Source organism: Choloepus didactylus, chromosome 18 (assembly GCF_015220235.1).
Source record: "Choloepus didactylus isolate mChoDid1 chromosome 18, mChoDid1.pri, whole genome shotgun sequence".
Taxonomy (NCBI): domain Eukaryota; kingdom Metazoa; phylum Chordata; class Mammalia; order Pilosa; family Megalonychidae; genus Choloepus; species Choloepus didactylus.
In genome coordinates, this window is record NC_051324.1 from 74735070 (window position 1) to 74756630 (window position 21561).

Below are 21561 nucleotides of genomic sequence, written 5' to 3' on the forward strand. Positions count from 1 at the left end.
TCTCCCCGGGAGAACCAGCGTGGACGGCTGCCAACTCGCGCAGGAGCTGGGCCCGACGGCACCTGCTGCCCCCAGCGGCCCGCGCCCGTGCTGGGCGTGCAGCCACAGGCCTGCCCGGGGCTTCTGCCTCCGTCTGGTTTGCAAAGCCGGAGCGAGGCCGTCAGCTTTCACCCGGCCCGGCGAGGACCACCATCCGCCGTCGCCTCCTCTGCAGAGGCCCGGTCGTGCTGGGGTTCCACAGAGCCTTGCTTTGTGACGTGCGTGGCATGCTCATCGGGTCTGAGGAGCAGGCGGTGGCAAGTACTTGAGATGTCTCAGTAAGACATATGCAATCTGCGGGGTGGAAGACGAAACCCCCAAACTCGGGGGCCCCTCACCTCCGTGAAGTTTCTGGAGGCCCAAAGGGCTGTAGCAAGGTCAAAGGCACGTTGCTGAACCTCGCAGCACTTACCACGAAAAATGAGGCGCGGTGCTCGGCAGGTATTCTTGTCAGGTAGAAGCGGACTCTACCGGAAGGATGATGGATTCGAACCCGCGGCCCGGCGGCCCTGGGCCTTCTGCCAGGGGGCGGGCCCGCCGGGGCTTCGCGTTCTGCGGCGCCTGGCCCGGCGCGGCCGCCGTAGAGAGGCGGGCCCAGGCTACGGTGGCCGTAGGGGCGGCGGTTCGGGCTCGGCCCGGACTGGGACGCGGCGGGGCGGCCGCGGCGCCACCATGGGCAACCTTTTCGGCCGCAAGAAGCAGAGCCGCGTCACGGAGCAGGACAAGGCCGTCCTGGTGAGCGCGCGGCGGGAAGGGCCCCGGGACCCGCCTGGGGACAGCGAGGCTGGGGGCGGGGCCGCCGGCGCCCCGAGTGGGGAAACTGAGGCGCGGAGGGCGGCGAGTGGGGCCCGAGGTCGCAGGCGGGGGCGGCGCTGCCCGGAGCGTCTCTGCAGCTGCCCCCTCGCCCCTGCCTGGCGCCCCGGGCCTCGCTCGCGGCTTCCGACTCGGGGCCTCGGAGCCCGGCCGACCCGCCCAGCGGCCTGTGGGCCCCCGGTGAGGTTTCCTTCCCGGGGCGCGTGTCCTCGGACGGCGAAGGCTTGCGGGACTGGTAGACCCGGGCCCGACCCCAGGCTGCCGGAACCTCCTGGCGGGCTCGTGGCCGGACCTTGCCCGCAGACACTCCCTCCCTTGCATTTCAGTTTCGCGAGCTTGGGCGTCACGGGAGCAAGTCCCGGGCGGGGAGCCCCACGACTCGCGTTTCATGGTTTTACGGCGCGTTCTCCCGGGTGTGGAGGGCCCCCCAGCCCTGCCCCTCACTGCTCACCTGGCGCCCTGACTCTGGCCGCTTGGCTTGGGCTGCCCGTCCCATCGCCTGCCCCGGGGACTCGGGGTCTAGAAAACCGAGTCCAACCCGTGGAACCACCGGGCGTCTGAATCGGATGCCAGGTGGCTCTACCACCCGGCCGTCATCCTTGCCCTCTTCCGCCGAGTCCCGTTAATCCCATAAAGCACCTTGATATGAAAGGTGCCGAGCGCCGGGGGACTGTGGGTGAGCGTGGGCCACTGCCCCAGACCGGGGACCGTCCCGCTGCTGGGCAGCTGACCCCGGGCAGCGCTGAGGAGGAGGACGTGGTCCCTGCTTAGGCAAGCGCCTTCTTCAGGGGCGACCCCACGGGGAGGTTAGCTCCCGTGGAGGGAAACCTGTGATGCCTTAGGGGACACAGTCTACTCAGAATGATCCCATTTTTGTGCAGAGAAAAATGTTTCAGGAAACAGACACTCCAAAACGTAGCAGGGTTTACATTTGCTGAGGCTTGCTTTTCTAAATTTCCCCATGAAAAATGTTGTCTTTGTACTTAAAGATAATCAAATACAAATGAAAGGTGGTTTCTTGTCTTCCTTCTAAAACCATCACTTAGAAAAGGTTCTTAACCCAAGTCCCCGGATGGAGAAGAAAAGATGGGTGCACTCATCACCAGGGAGAACAGGCGCAGCAGTGGGTGCACGGGAGCCAGGGTCCGTGTCCACGGGAGGCCCGGCCCTGCCCTGGGTGCCCAGCCCCCACCCTCTGCATCCATCAGCCCCTCAGCAGATCCGGAGCAGAGTGGGGGGCCTCTTCCTCCCCAGGGCGAATCTGTCCTCCCCCCATAAAGACTCACCTCTGGGTTTCTGTTCAGGTGGGCTTGCTGCTTGCCAAGATTTCACTTTCAGGGGCTTCCCCAGGCAAGGCGGCCCCATGCCCCCCTCTGCCTTAAACAGAGTTTTAGGGGCTCAGGAACAGCACACTTAGCACATAACAGAACAAAGCTTTGCTTTGCTTCCTGACGTAACACAAGCTAAGAAAACTATAGGCCCCAGCGTGCTGCTCCGTGGCCCTCTGCCGATGCCCCTTGCTTTACAAGTTGCTGCCTGGCCACACCGGCTTCCCTTTGGCTCTTCCCCATCTCTTCCTGAGACCAGATGCAGAGTTTATATTCCCCTGGCTTGGAAAGTGGCCTTTGGGAGGCAGCAGTGCCAGCACGCCAGAGAAGGAAAGGCAGCTGCTCTTCCTCGGAGAGTGGGAGGGCCAAGCACGGAGCCTGGCCATGGGGCGGGGGTGCCCCTCATCACGGCAAGGAGAGGCGCCCGACCCATGGGGACGGCACCACGGATGGCAGGGGCGCTGAAACAGGCCCTTCCGGCAGCACCAGTGTCTACACTGGCAATTTCTCGTTGTGTTTGAGTTTTAAAAATACTCCCACCCCTCACTGAATTTTCGCATAGTAACATAGAGAAAAACCCTCATGACGAGTGCTGCCTGCCATGAAGTGCTCATCATAGCATTTTCTGAAATAACGAAATTTGGAAAAACTGTCAACGGCCTGGGATTGGGAAGGACTGGTTGCATCGTGGAGCTGACCGCGTGAGCTCTGGGGCAGCTCACGGTGCTGAAAGGCACTCGAGGCCCCACCAGTAGATCCCCCGTGCTCCATCCAATGTCCATTCAGATACAAAGCTAAGCACAAAGAGCGGGGGCGCCAGACGCGTTTTCGGGGTGGCTGAAACCCACAAAGGAGAAAAGCCTGAAAGGGGACTCCCCAAAGCCTAACGTGGCCATGGTGGCTGGCAGCTCTTGGGGTGGGTTTTTCAAGTCTTCCCTGTATTCTGTCTCTGCACCTCTGGGGTTCTCGCAGCCACCATGCTGCTCGGATGGCATCTGGGGGGGCTCCACGTCGAGGCCTGAGGGGTCCGGCGTGCCTCAGTGCCGTGATTCATTCAAGCCGGGTCTTGTGCATGGCACTGCTGCACTGGGAGCTGGAACATTCTCTGACGTTTTGGGCTGTCCTGGGCTGGTAGGATGTTAGCCACATCCCTGGCCTCTACCCTCTACATGCCAGTAGCTCCCCACACTCCCAGTTGTGACAACCAAAAATGTCCCCCCAACACTGCCGGCTGTCCCCTGGGGGGCGGGCTCATCCCCGCCGAGGACCCCTGCTTCAAGGGCCCGTCGGTCTGGCTGTGGGTGTCCACACCACGCCCTGTCAGCCAGCACCAGCCTCAGCGGTGGGGCGCTGGGTGACCTGGCAGCACCCCGGCAGGCCCCCTTTCCAGGCAGCCCTGGACTCCACCTGCGGTGCTGACGTGAGGCGTCTTCTCCCTGCAGCAACTGAAGCAGCAGCGGGATAAGCTGAAGCAATACCAGAAGCGCATCACCCAGCAGCTGGAGAGGGAGAGGGAGGTCGCCCGGCAGCTCCTTCGGGACGGCAAGAAGGAGTGAGTGAGGCCTGGGAGCCCCGCCCATGGGGCAGGGGAAGTGGGCCTGCAGCCCCCTCGGCCCGGGATGGCAGGCGCTGCTGCTAATGATGGCGCTGGGCTCTCCTGTGCAGGCGGGCCAAGCTGCTGCTCAAGAAGAAGCGGTACCGGGAGCAGCTCCTGGACAAGACGGAAAACCAGATCACCAGCCTGGAGACCATGGTAGGCCAAGCTCAGGGTGTCTGCTCAGTGGGGTGGGGGACGGGCATCCCTTCTCAGCCAGCTGCGGAAGTCCAGGGCCTGTGCCAGCCGCACGGAACCGCCTCGTTGAGAGTGAGGAACGTGTCTCGCTCCTGGAGGCGGCAGCTGGACTGTGGGGGCAGCAGGTCAGGTCTGGCTCGAGGGGGGTCTTCAGGGGGAGCTGCGGCAGAAAGACCGGAGCTGGTCTGGAGGATCGGCCTGCTCCGGGATCTGCCCAGCTGGACTGAGAGGGCTCACGGGTGGCCCGAGGGGCTCGTTTTTCTGCCAGCAGAGCCACAAATGAGCCACAGACGAGGCTTTGAGGTTCGCCCGTGCCCCTCCTGAGCGCTGCCAGGTCCCCAGCAGTGTCCCTGAGGGGGCAACAGCGAGGGCAGGAGGGGGCGCTCAGGAGAGGGCCTGGCGCCGGGGAGCCGCCGGGGTGCTGGCAGCGTCAGCGTCGGGACCGTCACTCGAGAAGAGGGAGGGGGCCAGGCGCTGCAGGCTCCCCAACCCCAGCGGCCCCCCCACCTCGTGGGCCCCCAGCGGGTTCTCCCACCCCAGCCCCTCTGGTGGCTCCTCTGCAGGTTCAGAGCATCGAGTTCACCCAGATCGAGATGAAGGTGGTCGAAGGGCTGCGGTTCGGGAACGAGTGTCTGAACAAGATGCACCAGGTAGGAGCCCCGGGCCAGGCCAGGGAGGAGGCACGAGCCCACACGGAGCAAAAGGGGGGCTTGTCCCAGGTGGTGTCCTGAGGACACCTGCACCCACATGGTGAGCCAGCAGGTGCTTGTAGCAGGTGTGGGGAGGCCTGGGAGCCCAGGACAGACGGCTCAGGAACACACGACCTGACCACAGAAACACAGAGTGGACCCACAGATGCTATGGGGACGGGGCGCCAGCCAGGGCTGAAGGGGTGGGGGAAGGGCTGGCAGAGTCTGCAGAGTTGGCTGGGCCCCTGGGCAGACAGCTTCCCCGCCTCTCGGGCAGGGCCTGCCTTGGGCGGAAGTGACCAGAAGGTGCTATGTGCCTGCTTGGTGGCCTCCTTTCAACAGGGACAGTGGTGAGGCGAGGCCTCATGCCCTGGATTCCCAGAGCCCTGATTGCAGGGGCCCTGGTATCAGCCTCAGACGCCCTTGACCCCTGTCTCTAGGTGATGTCCATCGAGGAGGTGGAGAGGATCCTGGACGAGACCCAGGAGGCTGTGGAGTACCAGCGGGTAGGTGTCCTGGCTAGGGTCAGGGCCTGGAGTCCGGGCATCCCCACCCCCATCTCAGCCCCCACCCCGCCCCTCACCTTGTTCCCTCTTTGCAGCAAATAGATGAGTTGCTGGCAGGAAGCTTCACTCAGGAGGATGAAGACGCCATCTTGGAGGAGCTGAACGCCATCACTCAGGTGAGTGAGGACCCCAAAGCCCTCCCCTGAGGGTGTCGTGGGCCCAGCTGCCAGCGTCTGGCAGCCCCAGCTCCATGTAAGCACACCGGCTGCAGCCGGATGTCTGTCCTAACGTGACGAGCATTTGTCCCCAGGAGCCCACCCTGGCTGCCGGCAGGGACAAGCCAGGCTCAAGACTGTAGCTCCCTCCTGGCCACCCCTCTCCCTCCCTGGCCCCCTCTCCCTCACAGCCCCGACCCCAGCATTGCCGCCCAACTCAAGAAACCACAGCAAGGCTCCTGAGGTTTGCTCAAGCCACGGGTGTTCCAGGGACCCCGGGCTGAGCCCAGACTCTGAAAGGGGCCTCGGGGGAAGCCAGGAGCTGGCCGAGCTCACGGGTGCCTCCCCATGGGCCTCTCTAGCAGCTCCTCCCTCCCGGTGATTCCATCCGGTGGAGCCAGAGCTGAGGAGGACTCCGAGTCTCTGAACAGGGGGAGCGTCCTGCTCTGCTTTAAGCACAGCGGAGATCAGCCCAGAAAGCAACCGGGGGCTGCTGCAGGGGGCTATGCCTGCCTCACGGCCTCCTCCCATCTGGGTTTTGCAGGAGCACCTAGAGCTGCCCGAGGTTCCCGCCGAGCCCCTCCCGGAGAAGAGCCCAGGTACCTTTGTTTTGCTTTTCGAACGTCTTGGATCGCACAGAACAGTGAATTCCAGAAGAGAACTGAGAGGATGTCCCTTGTCCTCTACACTCCGCAAAGCTCCAGCCCCAGCTGTCCCGGCGCAGGGGACCAGGGGAGCCTCGCCCATGGGGTGGGGCCTGGGTGCCCAAGGTTTGTGGGTAGCCTCGGGGGGAGAGGGCTGCCCTTTGAAGAGAGAGATCCAGGAGTTAGAGTCGGGGAAAGGCTGGTTCAGCAAGCTCTTTCCCAGAGGCTAACCCAGTATCTGGTCCCCTTTTAAATGTCCCAGTGCTGGGACGACAGTCCCTGTGGTCTCATTTACACACTTGTCAGAATGGTCCACTGGAACCTGACTAGTCTTTTCATAACTCACTGACGTTTCTTTCTGTTCCCTTGTCCTCCTCGGGGTCCGTGGGGAGGAGTTTTGCTTCCCTGTCCCGCCATGTGGCTGGGCGAGGCCCATGTCCCGCCATCCCAGCCCCTTATGCCGGCCTTCCCCAGCCCCTGGGGCGTGGCTCACCTCCAGCTGGGGCTTGGCCTCCTGGTGCCATCACAGGGTGCCCCCAGGGACCTGGGCCCTGGCCTCCTGGCCTTGTCTTCTTTGGAAGTTTTTGCCTTTGGAGTACGTGACAAACTTTTTTTTTTCCCTCCACAGAAAAAGTCCCCTTCAAGACTAGGACCAGGCAGGCGGAGCTGGTATTAGCTTCGTAATTCAGCCTCCTCTGCTAGACTCACGGGGACACCCTGTGTTCTGCAGCCCCGGGCATCTGGGGTGCAGCCAGCCCCAGCTCGGGTTCCAGGGGGCGGCCACGGGCCAGGCCGGGCCAGACGTGCAAAAGAGGCTGCTGATGGGGGGGGCAGCTCGCCGGCCATGTCAGGATGACTTTCCAGAGCATTCTCCCCTCATGGTTTAAAGTCTGGACGTGCTTGGGTGGTGCCATCCCGCTCTCATTTCCGGATTAAACAGCGTCCTCCGGTCCTCCAGCCTCCTCTGAAGGCCGTGGCTCCCATGGTGGCCTCAGCCCAAGCGCGTGTTCTGGTGCTGTCCACATCGCCTGTCCCCAGCGCGTCTGCTGGGCACCAGCAGCCCTCAGTGTGCCCCACGCGTCCTTCCCACTGCTCCTTGCTGCTGCGCTAGCTGGTGGAAGCTCCATCTGAAGTCCCTTCCCCTCTCCTGCCCTCCTGACGTGCCACTCTGTTTCCACCTTCACCCTGTGCCATCCCGTTGGCCCAGGCCCCGTGGCTCAGCCTGCTGAGGAAGGACAGCCCAGGACAGCCCAGAGGTGGACCCTGCTCCAGCGGTGTGGCCCTGCCATGCACCTGCAGGCCCCGTGGCTGGAGAGCAGGGCGCCCCACACCTGCCGGCCTGAGCGTGTGACCAGCAAAATGGAGGCTCTGCAGAGGGTGGGAGGGGCCCCCAGGTCCCAGGTTTTCTGCTTTGCTGTTAGACAATCTCGCTAGGATTTCATCGTCTGAGAAACAGGCAGGAGCAGAGGCCCTGGACCTCACGCTTCAGGCCTGAAGACAAAAGGGGAACGTCTTTCTTAGGCCCCTTCTTCCCCCAGAAACATAAACTCAGTATTAAAGTCGGTCCCACCCACACAGCCTGCTGCCTCAGTGGACTTCAGCGCCGCGGTCCCCAGGCCCAGGCCGGCAGCTGTCAGTTCAGGGCTGCCTCGTCCACTGATCACTCCGGGCATGCCCCGGCTGGCCACGTGCTCCCTGCTGGCGCTGGTGGGTTTTCAGTGGCCCCGTGCTGTCCTCTGACACATGCCTACTGGCCAGCTTGGGGATGCTGCGGCTTTGAAGGTGTGCCCTGGGCAGGGCTGGACCAGTAGCTGATGATTGGGGGCAGCTGGGGTTCCCCCAGAAGGGCCACTCGGCTGTCCCTTACACTGTGCTTCTCTGGGCTTTGCTAGCTGGGGCTGGGCAGGCTGAGAGTGAACCCCCAGGAGCCAGGGCCTCATTGTGGGGCCAGCAGACGCTTTGATCTCTCACCCCACAGAGGACAGTTGGCTTGAGGTCAGCGTGGGGGTAGGGGGCAGGTGGGAGGGAGCCCAGGCGCGTCCCCAGTGACAGGTGGCCTCGCCCTTCGACATTGGGAGAGCAGGCCCAGTGTCACCAGTTCTTAGTTTTTGGAGAGAAGCTGGGAATCTAGGATTTTAGGTGAAGTCTTTTTGTGTTAAAACACTGAGCCAACGCCGCTGGCCACCCCCGCCACCCCCAGACCAGATTCAGCCCCGGGACCCATTCTGCTGTCCCCAGGCTTCCTGCAGTTCACGCGTTGGCCAGGAGGGGGCTCTTCCCCACCAGTGGTTCTGCAGAAAACGCGCATTTCCAGCGCATGAATCTGGCTGTTTGACTCTGAAGCCCGGCGTCTGTTTTTGCTGACACACTTCCACCCGCAGGCCCAGGACAGACCATGACTGCCCCAGCGCCACCCTTACCCCGGGCCTCTCCCAGCCCCCTCAGCGGTTCCCTCGGCACCAGCGGCCCCTGGGCGGCCTGGCACGGCCCAGGCGCAGCCGCCTGCAGGGCGCCTGGTCCTTGGAGCCAACAGCCCCTTAGGCCCGAGCCCAGGATGCAGCCGAGGGGCCGTGGGGGCGTAGCCTGCGGCCTGCAGTGTCCTCCCGTCCTGGGCGAGTGGGGGCTTCGGCCTGGTGGGGTGCCTGTGGCGCCCCGCAGGCCATGTCCCCTCTTGCCCTCCGGGAAATCAGGCCTCGGTATCAGCCAACCTCGTCTCCGTGCACAAGCTCCTGCCCCGGCCTGTAGCTCTGGCTCCAGTCCAGCAGGCGTTGGCCGCTGTGCCCAAATCCCGACTTCCTTCTAATCTCCTTGGGGAAGTAGGACTCATGACAATTGCAAACAAGTAAAACCAAGTGCAATGGCTTGTGGCGGAGCTGGTGGGTCCGGGAGCCTTGGCGAAGAAGATGAGGGATGGAAGGAAGGTGGAGGACAGGGGCAGCCGGCTGCACTGGTGGCCCCGAGCCTGGGGACTGCTCCTGCCGCCGGTGCTGGGCCAGGAGCTGCCAGAGGGGAAAAGGCCAGGGCAGTGGAGAAAACTGAGCCAGTTCCCAGAACCGCTGAGCTGCCAGGTGCCTTCGCCATTGTGGCTGTGTGGGACATGGGTAAACGGCATCCAGCTCCCAGCCCCTCCTGCACAAAGCAGCTGCCCCAGGTGGAACCGAGGTCCAAACTCAGGTCCAGGCACCACCTGCAGCTGGCTCAGCACCACCCCACTGCCCTTGCCTCAGTTTCTTCATATGGGAGCCCTTGGGGCGTTGGGGCCTCTTTCCACTCCAGGGCTCTTCCCCTGTCCCCAACCAGGAAACCACTGGCTCTTCCCAGTCCTCCCACGGACTCAGGAGAGACAGTCACCATGCTGAGGGGAACGCCAGGAAAGCCTCGGGCCTCATTTTACGTCTCCGTAAGGGAACCGTGACATCCCGGGCTCACCACCGGCGGGGGCAATGCTCCTGGAACCCCAGAGCAGCTGTGTGGGCGGCAGCCCAGCAAAGCCCCTACATGCCACCACGATGGTGGAGCAGCAGGTGCAGCTCTGGATTTCTCAAACAGTCATTCAGGAAAATGGACTTTGTGGTTTGGTATACAGTTCTAGAACCTTTTCACGTGCAGATGTGTGTACCACCCCACAATCAGGATACAGAACACCCTCACCCCAAAACTCCCCCTGCCAGCCCTTTGCAGTCACCCCCATCTCGTGGTGGCAATGTCTAGTTGAGAACTTCTTACAAATGGAATCAGTCTGCCCCTTTGCAGACTAGCGTCTCCCGCCGGGCATGGCCCCTGCAACCCACGAGTGGCTTTGTCCTGTCCAAGTCCATCCCTCTGTCTTCCTGAGTGGTGCTCCATGCTGTGGACGCACCCGTTTGTCATCAGTCACCTGCCAACGGACGTGACACTTCCATGTCAGGGCAATTAGGAACAGAGCTGTAAACGCTCCTGGGCGGGTTATTTGGACAAGGGTTTTCATTTCTACGGGGAAAGTTCCTAGCAGCTGATGGCGGGTTCACTCCACAAAGCAGGGCTTTCCCCTGCCCTTCCCGGGGCTCTCATTCGGCCTGGGTGTGAGGGGCAGCGGCGCCGTCCTCACCGCGTTTCCCTACGGGCTGATGATTTTGCGCATCTTTCAAGTGCTGACTTGTATCAATGACAAGCAACTTCGGTGTCCAATAACGGAGAAATGCAAGTGGAAGGTGATTCGAATAATTTCAAACACGGTATCAAACCAGGAACATGAGAACATGAAAGACGTTCAAAGGCAGATCACCCGGCGGGGCCCCGCCCATCTCCCGACCCGGGGTGCGGGACGGGGTGGGGCCTCCCGAGGCAGCCCCTGCTCGGCCTTCCCGCGCGCGGGGGGCGACCAGGCGCCAGCTCATCCCCAGCCCGCGCCGCCGCCTCCTGCGGACCCGCGCCCTGGGCCCCGGGGAGGGCGCGGGGAGGACGGGGGGTGGGGGAGGCGGGGGCGGCCTCCACGTCGCCTCCCCTCGCGCCGTTTGCGCCCGCTCCGCCCGGCGGCGACGTCATGCGGCGCGTGGGGGCGTTGTCATGACAACGTCGCGGGGCTCGAGGCGGGACCCTGAGAAAGCGCGGGCTTCCGGGCTCCGGGTTTCCCAGGAAACGCCCAGCCGCTCCAGGATCTCGGGGGCGGGACAAAGAGCGGAGGGACGCACAGCCGCGCGCGCACGCACACGTACGCACACGTACGCACACGTACGCACACGTACGCACGCACAGCCCGCGCGCCCCCGGGGCTGCAGGTGGGCGGCCGGGGCGGGGGCGCGGCCTTCCGGTCACTCGGCCTTGGCCCGGGGGGCCGCCCGCCGCGCGCTGGGCTGCCGGGGCCCTCCTGGGTCCGCGCCTGCCGCTGGAGCACTGGTCTGGAGGGGGTCCCGGCCCCCCTGCCCCAGAGGGCGCAGCGCGGGCAGCAAGCCGCCTCCCCGGCCCGGCTCGTTGGGGTGAGGGGCGGAGGCTGTGCAGAGCCCCAGGGAAACCGAGCACACGTCGGCGCTGGGGGGCCTGCCCGTCCCGGGAGCCCGGGCTGCGCCTCGTTCTGTAACAGCCTTAATAAGACAATGCACGTGCGTGCAGTGCCCCCGCGTGCGGTGCATTTCCGTATATTCCGGGTTTGCGACCATCACCCCTCAGCAGGCGGTCCCCATCCCCTCCCCGCAGGCCCTCCGACCGCTGCTCTGTTTTCCCTCTGGATTTCCCTATTCCGGGCTTTTCATGTAAATGGAATCATACAATATGTGGTTTTATGGTGATTGGCTTCTTTAAAACTACAATGTCTTCAAGGTTTGTCCATGTCGTGACACGTTTCAAAACTTCAGTCTGTTGTGAATAACGCTGCTGTGAACCTTGGTGCGCGAGTTTTCGGATGAATACGTTTTCCCTTCTCGTGAGCATACACCCAGGGGTGGCACTGCCGGGTCACATGGCAGCTCCACGTTGAATCGTTTGGGAAATTCCAGCCTGTGCTCCACATGGCTGCACCATTTTACACTCCCACCAGCACTGGAATCCTCCCTTTTTTAATTAGCAACCTGTGGGTATGAAGTGGAATCTCGTGGTTTTGCTTTGCATCGCCCTGATGGCTAATGCCGTTGAACATCCTTTCATGTGTTTGTTGGCCATTCATATATCATCTTTGGAAAAATGTCTATTCTGATTTTTTATCCGTTTTATAACTTGTCTTTTTATTATTGAGCTGTAAGTGTTCTCTTTATTGTAGATATGAATCCCTTGTAAGATTTACAATTTGCAAATTATTTCCTCCTGTTCTGTAAGTTGTCTCTTAACTTTCTTGGTGGTATCATGTGCAGCATGGAAGTTTTTAATTTTGAAGTCATCTGATTTTTCTTTAGTGTTTGTGCTTTTGGTGTCATAGCTAAGAAACTATTGTCAAATTCAAAGTCATGAAGATTTGCCCGTTTTCTTCTGAGAATTTTATGGTTTTAGCTCTTAAAAATGGGTCTTTGATTCAGTTTGAGTTGATTTTTGTACGTGGCCTGAAAGAGGGGCCCGACTTCTTTCTTTTGCAGGTGGAGATCCAGTTGTCCCCCCACCGTCTGTGAACAAGACTGTCCCCTCCCTGCTGAATCATCTTGGCCCCTTGTGGAATGTGAACGGAGCGTAAACACGCGGGCTCCTCTCTGGGCTCTGGGTTCCGCCTGTAGCTCTCTCCTTCCACCGCACGACTGCTCCGGCGTGTGAAACTTCCGGGTCAGGAGGCGTAAGTCCTCCAACTTTGTTCTCTTTCACGTTGTTTTTGGCTATTCTGGGTCCCTTGAATTTCCAAAGGAAATTCAGAATCAGCTTGACAGTTTCTGCAAAGAAGCCAATTGGGATTTTTATTGGGATTGTGGTGAATCTGTAGGTCAATTTGGGGCATCTGCCATCGTCGTAATAGTGAGTCTCCTGATCCATAAACTCGGGGTGTGTCTCCATTTATTCAGGCCTTTTTCATTTCTTTCAACAAAATTTTAGTTTTTGTATAAGTTTTACACTTCTTTTATTAAATTTATTCCTTGATATTTTATTCTTTTTGATGCATTTGTGAATGAAATTGTTTTCTTCGTTTCATTTTTGGTTAACTTATTGCAAGTGTCAGTTGATTTTTTTGTGTGATCTGGTAGTGTTGTAGTGGGCTCTTCAGAATTTTCCGTATACGAGGTCGTGTCATCTGCAGACACAGCTCTACTTCCTTTACGCTCGGGATGCCTTTATTCCATTTCTTTGCCTAACTGCCCTGGCGAGAACCTCCAGTGCACTGCTGAATAGAAGTGGATTTCTCTGCTTCAATATTTCCATTCAGCTCCTCCCCCAAAATATTAAATATAAGAAGAGCCAAGTGTATACAAAGAGCGTTCCGTGAAAATTCAACCCATTTCTTCTTCCTTTTTCTTTCCTTTCCTTCCTCTTTCTTCCTTTCTTCTTTCCTTTTCTCTTGTCCCCTTTCATTTTGGGGCACGGTGGGGACAGGGCCAGCAGCCTGGGACGACTGATCTCTCTGACTTGGGGGATTCGCGCCAATCTTCGTGAATCCTCAGAGGTTCTGTCCTGAAACATGTGTGGTAACAGCTCAACTGTCGTGGCTTTGCATTCGGGTGAGTAATCGGGCCCTGATTCAAAGTGGGAGGGAAGGCAGCCGAGGGAACCGTGACAGAAGCCATGGGCATAGCCAAAGCCAAGCGGTACCTTAACAAAAACAGGCGCAAAGCCCAGTAAAGGTTGGTGTGTGGGTGCAATGAAAACCTTGCCTGGTACTGACACATTGGAAGAAGATCTGAAGCTCCTGACTGACCACAGGCTCTCCACGGGTCAACCACGCGACGCGGTTGCTGAACACGTCAACGCCATCTTCTTTGATAGAAGACACTTCATGACGGAATGCAGTCGTCTCCTCACTGACTGACACGAGCATCATCAAAGTTTATGTTATGTGCAGAATCTTCTTTAAGAAGTCGGAGAGGTGCGGTAGAGGAGTAGGGGCCTGTCGGGTTTGTTTACAGCGCTGCCCCGGCTTCCAGAATGCTGACTTGCACAGGTAATGGGCATCGCGAGCCATGTGTGGAAGGAGCACGTGATCTGCATTTCTAAAGTGCGAGCCGGAGAGCTCACGCACTCGGAAGGCTCGATCCCCGGTGCTGCCCGTGGCAGAGCCCCTGCAGCCCTATCTCTGGATCCGGGGCTTCCTGATACATTTAAAAAGCAAGTTTATTCCTCAGTGTGGAATCATCTCAGCACTGGAACATCCCCCTGAGCTCCTATTTACACCATTTACTTCTTAGGAAACATTTTAAAAATAAATGGTAGATAAATACACCCATCCCAGTTTCTCCACATTGATTCTGGGTTGGTAGAACTTGACCTAAGTTTAGCTGGGAACACACACCTCCTACTCCCTGACTCTGGAGGGCCCCATGTTCTCCCCGAGACAGGGTCTGAGGGGCCCTTATCAGACCTGCTGTGGCTTGTCCTCGGTCCCTGTGCCGCCAGCCCTTAAACGTCCACACATGGACGCCACGATCGGTGCCTTCTCCTTGGCTGTGAGTGGTGACGCTCTCCCTGCCGTCAGGTAGCTGGCGTTGGGGGAAGGAAAGCAAACAGGCTTTCATTTGGGCCGATCCAGCGAGCAAGGGGGCTTGGGTGGAATGTAGCTGGATGAATTCTTGAGCAAAACGGAAATGCTTGAAAACGAGTGTTGAGGATTAAGCGCATCATTTCCAGATTATTTTCTTTTGTTGTCAAGTCACCTCTAGAGGCTCCAGTTCCATGACAGCGGCTAAGCCCACTATAGCCTTTCTTGCTAGTGATGGCTAGAAAATCTGATTAAAAAAAAATAAAAAGACAGACAGACAGAAGGCACCAAGGATTCTGCAAAGCAGCCGGAGCAGGTAGGCGTGGAGCTGAGCCCAAACTCGCAAAGGGGCCGGCAGCTTTCTTGCTGATCTGCCCCGTGGTGGGCCCCGTTTCCAGCTGCACAGCAGGACAGGCAGCTGACACTCCGGTAGAAACCCCTTCTTTCTGGCCAAAGGAAATCTGGAAAGGGGCCCCTGAGGGCTAGAGAGAGTGTGTGTCTCGGGGGGCTGGACCCAGAGAGGGGGGCGGGGGCCCACATACGAGGGTGCACGTCTCAGGCTCACCAGGGCTCGTGTGCGTGGATGTGTCCCCCCAGCGTGGCAAAGGCCTTGGAACTTGAGCTGGGGGCACCAGCCACAGAGGGTCAGGCCGAACACGGGGCTGAGCCGACCCAGCCGCAGGGTCAAAGCCCGCCTGGCCCGGCCTCTCCTTCCCCCAGTTGGCATCCTTCCCACTCGCTTGGGGCCCTTCTCGGCTGGGGTGAAACTCAGGAAAAAGAGGGCCTAGGCGGCCCCCCGCCCTGGAGCTGGGCCCGCAGTGGGGGACGGTGCCCCAAAAAAGGCCCACGTGCTGCCCCCGGAACCCCGAGTGAGACCTTGCTGGGAAGAAGGGTCTCTGCAGCTGCCACGGGGTGATGGCTCGGGGCAAGCGCTCCTGGGTGGGGGGCAAGATCCAGCGACAGCGTCCTTGGGGAGTGGGTGGCGGGGGCAGGCCGGAGAGGGCTCTCCCTGAGGTTTCAAGGGCACGCAGCCCTGCAGCGCCTCACTTTTGGACACTCGGCCCCCAGAACTTGGGTTCTTTGTCATGGTGGCCCCAGGAGACTCAGGCCGCACCCTCGGTCTTGGACAGGGCCTCCTGGATGCCTCACCACCCCTTACCCTCTGCCTGGCCACCGCTGAGCACCCCCAAAATGGGGCCTGTGACCTGCCCACGCCGCCTGTTCACCTGTCCTGGCACTCGGCTCAGCACAGGGGGCGTCACGAGCCCCCAGGTTGTGGCTCACCTGGTGGGCATGGGGGGTTGAAGCAGAGGAAATGGCACCTGCGACATTGTCCCCCCTCACCTCCCCCCACGAGGGATGGGGGCTCCGGTGGGAGGACCGCCACCCCTGCCCCTGGAGAGCCGTGCCCTGGAGTCGGGGGGCACACAGCCAAGGGGCTGTCACCCAAGGAGCCTGGAGAGGAGACGCCACGCTGGTTGCAGGGGCCCCTCCCTTGCTCCCCAGGGAGGTGAAGGACGGGACGGCCACCCAGTACCACGGCCACCATCCTCCTGCCCGGCTGGCAGCCAGCACCCGGGGCTCAGTGTCGGGCCCCCTCACAGGCAGTGGGGTCCGAGAAGGGCAGGGCCACTGCACAGGCCCCAGACGGTCAGACCCACGGAGGCCACAGAAGGCGGGAGGGGACCTTGCCGTGGTCAGAGGGCCAGAGAGTGTGGACTCGGGGAGGTGGCGGGTGGGGCCGGAGAGATGTCGACGGGCTGGACAGGAGGCCGAGGGTGGCAAGGCTGTGACAAAGGGAGAGAAACGTCAGGGACAACTGGGGGGGTCCTGGCTTGTGCAAGTTAGGGGGACACCAGGTGGGGAGTGGAGTCAGGGCTCTGAGCTTAGGGACCAGGTCTGCGTGGGAAACACGTTTGGGCTCCACCTGAGTGCAGACGCTGGGAGGTGCGGGAGGCCCCTGCCTGCACCTGGCGGCTCCTCCGGCCTCGCAGGGCCCCTGCAGCAGGTCAGGGCTGGCCTCTGGGCTCCAGCCTCTGGGGCGTTCACCCCACCCCCACCCCGGGCAAACCCCTTCCCTGCCTCAGTTTCCCCAACTACAAGGTGGCCATCGAGCCGACCCCCTGAGCAGCTGGGAGGCACCTGGCCCTGAGACGGCAGCCATTTTGGCCGCTGCTCCTGCCGCTTTAGGGCTCTCTAGGGACCTTGGCCTGGAAATGAATTTCTTGTGCTTGTTTTGAGAAATTAACCTGGTTTCTGACATTGGCAGCTCTGTGGGGGTGCTGGGAGAGAAGGGGTGGGGGAGGCCTCTAGGGGGTTCTGAAAGCAACGCCACCTGCCCAGGACGGGTGCCAGGTACACGTCTCGGGCAGGATCCGGGCTCTGCGGGCAGAGGGCACCGGAGGTATGCGTCCCTGTGATGTGGGGTGAGGGAGATGCGGGGCCAAGGACGGGCCCCGGGGTCAGCAGAGTGGCCTCCCCACGTCAGGGCCCTCCATGGGGGTTAGGGGGCAGCGGGCCCCTCGGGGGCAGGAAGGGCCACACACGGCCCCGGAAGGCAGGGAGCGTGTGGGGGTGGCGGCAGCAGCTGCAGCCCGGGGTCCCGGGCCAGGCGCGGCATTGCGTTGTCGGGCCGGGCCTCGCTGGCTGTGGCCCCTGGCACGTTCCCGAGTCGCCCAGCACTCTGGATGCCCACTGGGTGGGCACAGCCACCCCACACTGGGAAGGGGCTCCCAGGGCTCCAGCCTCCCCCTGCCCAGCCTCCTGTCCTCTGGGCCTCCCCTTCCCTTCCAGTGTGACAAGGTGTCGGCCGCGGCCGGGGGTCACTCACTGGTTAGGGCTGGCCCGGCCCCTGGCCGTCCGCCCACTCCCCATGCGTGTGCACCCCTGCATATGTGAACAGTGCTTCCCTGAGGACACTGGACGTGGGGGGCCCGGAGGCCCCGCAGACATCTCCGAGGGCCCGGGCCTCGCCCTCTGCGGAGGGGCCCCCAGCACGGCCCAGCTCCCACAGGGAGCTGCGGTCGCCCTGGGTCCCGGGTCCCTCCCGCAGACGGGGGGTGGAGTTTGGGCTGCCCCTCCAAGAGGAGACCGAGAGCAGCCAAAGAGAGAATCCTGGTTCCTCAAGCAGGAGCCCTGGCCTGCGAAGGTGACACGTCACCAGCCCCAGGCCCAGAGGCTGCAGCCCTGCGCCTCCCCACGCATCCTCCCGACGCCTCCCCACGGGCCGGGACACTCGTGTGTGGCCCTCCCAAGGCCCCGCAGGGGGTGGACAGTCCAGGACCCTGGTCCCTTCCCACGCCGATGGCAACCGTGTGCCCCAGTTCGGGCTCATGGACCCCGCCGCTGTCCTCTCCCGGCGCCCACCTCGGCCCCCCGCGCCTCTCCCCGGGATGTCCACCCGGTAGCGGCAATGGCTGCCCGCCGTGAGTCCACTGCCCCCCTCCCGGGGGAACACCCACCCGGGGACCCCTCGCCCTCGGCGGAACCAGGGAGTGAGGGAGCTGAGGCCGGGTCACTTCTCCCAGAGGCAAAGCTGTTCCCAGAACCTGGCGGGCCTGAGCCCTCGGTGCCACCCACCAGGACCGGCCCAGAACCCCAGACCCTGGGCTTTTCCTCCCACGTCGCTCCCTTAGGCCCTGACCGGCCGACACCAGGACGGAGGCTACAGATCAGCCACTGACCCGCCTGGAAAGCCACACTGCACACGCACGCACACACACGCACACGCACACCGGCTTTGCAGGGCCTCGGCTGCCCATTCCCTAAAGCCGAGTCCAGGCCCCTGCGGTTTTCCCAGCGGGGACTCATCGGGCTGAGGAGCGAAGGAACAGACGATGGCACCACTGCCCGCAGCTCAGGCTCTGAGGACGGAGCAAGGGGCCCTGTGCCGGCGTCTGTGGCGCCTGCAGTCGCAGAGAGAATCTGGAAATCTGGAGGGACCAGCGCAGATCCCCAGATCTCGGCCCGAGCAGCCACCTAGCAAAGGCCGCACGGAGGCGTCTCGCTGGGCTGAGGGTAAGACGCCCCCACGTCCGTGGCTCAGCTTTGCAGGTGGACGCCAGGAGCAGCCGGGCTTCCCGCTGACCAGTACAAACGTGCTGCTCCGGCCAACTCAGAAGGAATCGCCCGATGGAGGAAGAGATGGTCTCGAGATTAACACTAAAGTAAACTTGTCTCAAAACCATGTTGCTTTCTTACCAAACGTGCCAGAGAAGCGACTCCGACTCATGCCACACTTCCTGAGATTATAAAGCGCTGGCGTCAGTTCTCCGGCTCTTCAGACTGCCTGATCCCAGCGGAAACGGAACCCACCACCTCCCCCAAGCCCCGACAAGCCGCCTGGGACTGGCCCAGCTGGCAGCGCTCCAGCTGCCCCCTCCCCACACCCCGGGCAGCGGGCACCCCTGGCGACTTGGTCTCGGGTCACTGCAGGTGGAACCCTGGACTTGCCTGTCTCCCCCGGCCCCAGCCTCTCTGCAGCGTCCCTTCCCCGGGTCCTCCTGCCACCTGCCCCAGGGGCTCGTCCCTTCTCCTGCGGTGCCCCCTCCCCACACGCCTGAGCTTTCAGAACCCACCTGATCCCTGGGCTGGTTTTGCTTTCTCCATGTTGAGTTCCCCAACATGTCCCTGTTTCATCAAAGTCCTTCCAGCACATTCCCTGGGGGTGTGGAAGAGGGCAAGAACAGTTACCGTTAGTCGAGGGGAAGGGAGCTCAGGTCTCTCGAGGGCCCACCACCCAGGCTGGGACTGCGGGTCCCGCTGCCGGGGGGCGGGGGGCGTGGACAGAGAGTTCCAGAGCCCCCGCTGTCTGATGTCGACCGTACCGACACTTGGACAATGGCTTAGCTTTGTCCTGTGAGCGCCGGCTCATGTGCTATAAGCACAGGTGCAGCAGGAGTTAGGGTCTCACGTGAAAGACCCCTGGGTGTCCTCCGCTTCCAAATAGAAGGAAAGCACGTGGGTCTCGGGGTAGGGGAGGGAGGGTGCGGGAAGGGCGGGAGGCTCCCGGGGTGCTGGGTGCTGCCGTGCGTGTGGGCGCCGTGCAGCTGTCTGCACCCCGCTTCCAGAGCAGACGCGGGGCTGGGAGAGCCCAGAACCCCACTGGGTACTCCAGGACGGACGCAGGAGAGCCCGGCAGCCCCAGACACCAGGGGCACCTTCCCCCGTTCCCCCTGTGGGAGGAAGCCCCCCACCCAAACGCGTATCTGTGCGACGCCTGTCAACGGGGCTCTAGAATTCTGCCCCTGGCCCAGCTGAGGGAGCCTCGAGGTCCTCCCACACTCTGTGGTTCTACATGGGGTTTAGGATCAGCTGCGAGAAGAAAGTCAGATTTTAGAACTGAAGATAACATTTCAAAATCTGGCTTTAAATAAACACAGAATCGAAGAGAGTGAGTGCAAGGCGCCTCCAGCAGCTCAAATTAGCAGCAGCCACCGGGCCCGGGAGCCATCTGCGAGCCGCGCACTCGGCTGGGAGCTGCGGGCGCTGCCCGGCCGGGGCTGGAAGGCTCCGTGAGCGCCCGGGTCCGGGGTCCAGGTCCTTTTCCAATTTCAGATTCCGAAGTGCAGGTTTCCTCTGCTCCTCTCCAAAAACACCCCTCACATCACTTCCAAGGCACTTTAATTCATTTAAGAGGCAGGACAATAAAGAAACAAGATGCTCTGCAGGGTGAGCGCAGAATAATCGCAGCGTGTTGCTGATGAGCTCGCCTCCCCTGGACAGACGAGTGACCATCCAGCCCCGTGGGCCCGGAGCCAGGGGGCCACAGGCAAGCCCCCCACTCTCGGCTTCCCCATCCGTCACAGGGTCTCGTGTTGACAAGGGGTGGCCTCGCCAGCGCCCTGAGCCTCCTCGCCGTCCAGTGCTTCCCACTGACCGAGGATCCCACCCCAGGCCACGGGGGTGCCTGCACTCAGCTGGGTTTCCCACGCTGCTGGGGGTGCGGGGCTCTGCGCTGAGAGGACCCCAGCGCCCGGCCCCAGACCCCTGCCCGACACCCCCTGCCAGATTGGACGCGGCCCCTCCGCTCGGGCTCAGGTCATCAGGGAGAGGGTGCCCTCCGCTGCCCACCCCAGGGCCAGGCTCCGGGCTGAGGACCCTGCTCCCCGTTCTTCCAGGGAGAGCGGCGGGCACTGCCCACGTCCGGCCGGTGCCGGAGGGCACAGGCGTCACCTGCTCGGGTTGTTTAAATCCGCCATTGTCAGCTAATGTATTCTAATGAGCAAGTGGGTGACAGAGCTGGCAGACGCAGATGACACTGAAACATAAGAGGGGGAGAAACGCCCGAGCAAGACTTTGAGCCTCGTTCGGGCCCCCTGCTCTCACCCGCGAGGCCACCCCCATGCCTGGAATCACACCACCCGCCCAGGAATTATGTAAGGGTCGGGGTGCCAGGGAGCCTCACCCCGCCCCGCCTGGCTGCCCGTGAGGAGGGCTATTTGGCCAGCACCTTCCGCACAGGCCCTGCTTCCCGCCGAGGCACTGTCCACAGTGGGGCCTGGACATCCTGGTCCTGGGGAACAAAAGCATAGACCACGGACAGGTCGAGGGCAAATGTGTTTTGGGGAGAAGGGTGAGCATCAGACGGGGCTCCCCAGGACGAGCCCCAAGGGGGTGGCGGGAGAGCAGGGCCGGGCACTTCGTGGCCAAGCTGGAGGCTTGTGCGGAGATCACTCGTGCTCTTTTCATTTTTTTTACTAAACTTTTTACTTCAGAACAGTTTTATGTAATGATTGTGAAGACAGTACCACGTGTCCCCAAAGACCCCACCCCGGGCTCCCCATCGGCACCTCACATCCATGTGGGGCCTGGTTACCACTAACGTCGTAGGAACTAGAGGCCACTGTTTACTCCGAGTTCCTTGGCTGCTCCCTGACCCCATCCAGGAGCCCACGTGACCTTTCATCCCCTTGGCTGTGGGATTCTCAGGCTTCTCTTGTGCTGATGACCTTGGCGGGCTCGAGGGCTGTGTCAGGGGTTTCCCGGGACGCCCCTCCCCTGGGATTCGTCTGATGTCTTTGGTTATGGGTTTAAGGAGGAAACCCCAGAGGGATTTCCTTCTTGTGCCATCTATCAAGGGTCCATGCTGTCGACACGGCTCACAGCTGTCGAGTGGCCAGCTCTGTCCTCCATAAAGCCCCCCTGCACACCCCGGGCTGTCCCCTTCAGAGGAAGTTGCCATGCGCAGCCCCCCGAAGGGCTGGGGGCTCAGCTCCGCCTCCCGGAGCTTTGGGTGCTGTCTAGAAACATCCGGCCTACCAGCCACCGACGATGACACCTAAAATAGATTGAGTCTCAGCCGGACCAGGTTTGGTTCTCAGAGCTGTGCACACACTCTCTAGGGCACAACTCCTCCTGGGCACCCAGCTGGCAGGCATCGCGTCTGCACTGAGCTCGGAGAGGCCATGGCATCGATCCTGTGCAACTGCCCAGCTCCTAGCAACTGCACCCACC

The 21561-nt window shown here is 61.7% G+C and overlaps 2 protein-coding genes across 2 annotated transcripts; one reads left to right on the plus strand and one right to left on the minus strand.

The window, feature by feature from the left end:
* Window positions 1-615: 615 nt before the first annotated feature.
* Window positions 616-7599, plus strand: CHMP6 (charged multivesicular body protein 6). Its single transcript, XM_037808573.1, has 8 exons — window positions 616-774; window positions 3623-3732; window positions 3846-3933; window positions 4536-4622; window positions 5102-5167; window positions 5263-5343; window positions 5927-5981; window positions 6655-7599. The coding sequence occupies exons 1-8, from the start codon at window positions 712-714 to the stop codon at window positions 6708-6710; spliced, it is 606 nt and encodes a 201-aa protein (XP_037664501.1). The 5' UTR covers window positions 616-711; the 3' UTR covers window positions 6711-7599.
* Window positions 7600-11057: 3458 nt separating this feature from the next.
* On the minus strand, window positions 11058-20451 carry LOC119514841. The gene is made up of 5 exons (XM_037810553.1): window positions 20434-20451; window positions 19543-20322; window positions 18799-18867; window positions 17841-18084; window positions 11058-15893 (listed from the first exon to the last, which is right to left on the minus strand). Exons 1-5 carry the CDS (start codon window positions 20449-20451, stop codon window positions 15262-15264), a joined length of 1743 nt encoding a protein of 580 aa, XP_037666481.1. The 3' UTR covers window positions 11058-15261.
* Between the last annotated feature and the right edge of the window lie 1110 nt (window positions 20452-21561).